The 3,625-nt window shown below is 42.6% G+C and overlaps 1 protein-coding gene across 1 annotated transcript; it reads right to left on the bottom strand.

Moving 5' to 3' along the window:
• Positions 1-829: 829 nt before the first annotated feature.
• Positions 830-2,204, bottom strand: LOC105355744. The gene is made up of 5 exons (XM_023963531.1): positions 2,159-2,204; positions 2,026-2,078; positions 1,515-1,949; positions 943-1,436; positions 830-873 (listed from the first exon to the last, which is right to left on the bottom strand). Exons 1-4 carry the CDS (start codon positions 2,185-2,187, stop codon positions 955-957), a joined length of 999 nt encoding a protein of 332 aa, XP_023819299.1. The 5' UTR covers positions 2,188-2,204; the 3' UTR covers positions 830-873; positions 943-954.
• Between the last annotated feature and the right edge of the window lie 1,421 nt (positions 2,205-3,625).

Here is a 3,625-nt window from a genome sequence, read left to right as displayed (position 1 = left end):
CTCTGCCTCGCCGATAAGACATGCAAATTTCAGCCAATCAGATCAACCAGAAAGGTTCCTGCCCCCAAGTGACAAACACACCCCCTTAACACTGCGTGCAAACCCAGGTGATCGCCCAAAGGGGAAGTGACCTCACAGGATCACAGCTCAAGATTGCAGGCGTTTAGTTGTAAAATGCGGGGTCACTCAGAATTGCGCCAGCGTGGTTGTCAGGTTCACTCAGTTCCTGATTACGCCCGCTCAGTTGTCTTTGACGGACAAGATATTAGCTGAGTATTCAAATCAGATGAAAAAAAATGACAGGTGCTACAATTGGCAGGCCACAAACTCCCCACTGTACACCATTGCAAACAGATCCATGCATCTCTGTCTTAGCCAGCATGTTACCATACTGTAATTCCATAACCAATCCCAACAACCCCAGAGAGAGCAGAGTCTGTGGCATTTAGACTCTGCATTAGTCCCAACGAGTCATAATCCAGGCTGAATATTGGAACATTTCATGACCCATCAATTCATCTTAATGCAGAAGTTTACAATAGTCATCCACCGCCATCGTCAAGATTTGGGTTTAAGAACAAAGTTGCTTGTGCATTCTAACCTCCAGGGATAATGGTAGGTCTCTCTGCAGTTTCATTTCTGTGCAGTTTAACACTGAACAATCATTCCATAAAAATGTCTGATGGTATATTTTTGCATTTTAGTCATCATTTGATGTCTAAAATTCATTGCATTAGCACCCATTTGGACCAATTTTAACTGCACCATTAACAAGCCTCTCCCAGCAGCACATCGATATATGCATTTAGAGAAAGAATGTCAGTTATGGAATGGTTTCAATAATTTTTATTTGTGCAATTTCAGCAGTCATTCCTGGAAAATGAATACAAAACCTCAGATTAAAATAAGAATCAGTTTACTGTAATGCTGTGAGCAACATACCAATTGGCCCACTCAAGATCTCTGGGGATGACCATGGAAGACCTTCTGCTGAAGCTGCTGCTGCTGTTGAGGACCTTTGTCTTCAGAAACATGCTCCTTCAAGTAGTGGACGGATTGGTAGTAGTCTTTGCCCTTCTCATGGTTCTGGCTGAAGGTGGTGTAGGTGCCAGGAGGGTACAGACCATACAGGAGCCTGTAGTCAAAGCCAGGATAAGGAGAACCCCAGAAGCCACCAAGTCCTTGGCCTGGAACAAGCACGCTGGTGAAAGCAGCTCCAGGCTGCGCCGCCTCAGCCGGGTAACCAAACTCTTCCGTCTGCTGCTGGTAGTTGCCAAGTTCAGCTTCCTTCACAATATTGGAAGTCTCTCCAGACTGGAGGACAGGGCCAGCTGGAGGGGCAGGGACTGGTGGCAGGAAGTCACTGGAGCCCACAGCCTGGGCATCAGCTGCTGCTTGCTCAGAGAAAGATGGAGGAGCAACAGCCCACTGGGTTTCTGGACAAACAAGACACTTGTCAGAAAGGGGAGGATTCATGGAGAACAACATTCACAGCAGCTTTTTAGAGGAGTCACCTGGCAGAGCAGCTTGAGCAGGTCCTGGCTGTGTGGAACCAGCTCCTTCATGCAGCACAAACACAGGGGAAGCAGAGCCAACCATTGCTGGGCCCGTCTGAACAAACTGGGAGAAACCAGGAGCCTGCACAGGGACCTGAACTGCCTCAGAGACTCCTGCTGCAGGAACACCGGAAAACACAGGAACAGTAGATCCTGTCTGAACAGCCATAGGGTATCCTGCAACAGCAGAGCTCAAGCTGCTGCCTGATGGAACCATGGGAACAAACTGAGGGACACCAGGATTCTGCACAAACACTGGAACTGGCTGAGAGACGCCGCTTGAATGAGAGCTGTAATGCACAGGAGCAGAGCGGCTCATCTGAGCTCCTCTGTGGGAAGCAAAGTTAGTTGCTGCTTTTTGGTCACCACTGCCATGATCTGTGGATTTGGAGCCTGAGGGTAGAAAGAGCAAAAGTTCTGAAGAACAATTCCTCTACATTGATGTCAGCAAAAGGGAATGAAAGATCACCTTTGGCAGGAAACCCACATGATGGAACAACCAGAAGAACAAAAAGAGAAAACCTGAAAATATGTACATAGAAAACATTAGAAAATTCTTCTATTGCATTAAAGCCGACCTGCCTTCAAAACTTCTTTCCTACCCCAGGAAAACCCTTGCTGTCTCCATCATGAAGGCCACAGTACTGAAAGGTTCATAGTTGAAGGTTTATCAATGTTAGCAGAGACCAGTCCTGACCAATCAGAGCTTAACGGGTTAACAACAGACAGCTGCTGGACACAAACTCTCAGGAAGAGACTATTTTGACTTGTAATGTCATAATAGTCATATTTTTGTAATACACAAAATAAGCTCCACCTCCGAAGTTTAAAAGTATTTAGCAATTTTAACACGATGTCCTGATATATATATTTATTTTGTATCTGTAAACAAAAAAAAAAAAATTTTTTTGTATGAGAAATGTTTTTGAAGAATGTGTCAAAAAGGTTTGCACATTTGAAAATTGTTTTCTCCCTTTAGAAATTGTATACATGTCCCCAAAACAGCACACACTGTTTATCTACAGGACACACATCCCCATTCACGTTGCAACCTTTGTATTATTATTATTATTGTTATTATTATTATTATTTGATAGGAACATTTTCCTTTATCTCATCAATTAATCATCAATTTCTTTTCAGTGAAACCAATCAGTGTTTCTTTTATTAGAATTTTTAGATAATAAGAGTATATTTTTTCCTGTCATTGGAATGGGTTTTTAAAGGCCTATTGTTGGGTTTTACGTAATTATCATTTACGTAATATGCTAATATGATTGTCTCAGTTTTATCTTTCAGTAAGAAAACACTTGTGTGAAAAGTGCTGATTGCACAAGATATGATGTTCCTGTTCTGCCTGATTGAATGACCTATGTTCATGTCTGCAACCTTCAGCTTTCAATAAAAAGAGGCTCCATGCACTGGTAAGACAGAACTCCTCTATGACAGTGACAGACAGGCTTCTCCTTCTGCAGAAGTCTAACAATAATTCTCGTTTTCTACGTGGTTCTTCTGTTAGGAAATAGCCAAAACCCTGAGACCTATTCCAATGTATATCTTTTTTTTAATTTTTTAACATGTCCTTGCAACATTTTTCTGATAACGGAGGACATGTTTAAAGAAAATTACATTTCTGAGTATTTCTTTATCAAAATTGTTGTGAATCAGGAGTAGACGAAAAATGCAGTTTGAAAAAGCTTGTAGCTGTGACGTAGGTGCTACTGCTGGCGGGCCTCAAGCTCCCTGCCTATACTATATTCCAATGCATCCACTTGTAGATGACTACATATGTGTGTGTCTTCCTTAGCTTTGCCGGCATCTAGCTCAAAACTGAATGGCTGGATAGCTCCGTTTTGCTCGCCATTTTTGTTGCACCAGTAATAATGTGTTGGTATGTTTGGATTCCTGGCCCATCATTGCTAGTTTTTCAGTAACCTCCTTTATCTGCTGATTATCTGGATCAGCCACGAAACACTTTTTAAATCTGTCTCAGTTAAAAACAGAGCTGACAGGAATGTACTCCATGGAGGATTTTGCAGGGAAAATCTCCCACTGATCTCCTTGAATTC

This window comes from Oryzias latipes, chromosome 15, assembly GCF_002234675.1.
Source record: "Oryzias latipes chromosome 15, ASM223467v1".
NCBI lineage: Eukaryota > Metazoa > Chordata > Actinopteri > Beloniformes > Adrianichthyidae > Oryzias > Oryzias latipes.
The sequence above is the reverse complement of the archived record's forward strand: the minus strand, read 5'-3'. Positions and strand labels throughout refer to the sequence as shown.

Coding starts and splice junctions, on each gene's coding strand:
- LOC105355744 (XM_023963531.1), bottom strand. CDS start 2,187: ATGATGGAGACAGCAAGGGTTTTCCTGGG. Junction 2,079..2,158: donor ACAGCAAGGGTTTTCCTGGG/GTAGGAAAGAAG, acceptor ACATATTTTCAG/GTTTTCTCTTTTTGTTCTTC. Junction 1,950..2,025: donor ATGTGGGTTTCCTGCCAAAG/GTGATCTTTCAT, acceptor TTCTACCCTCAG/GCTCCAAATCCACAGATCAT.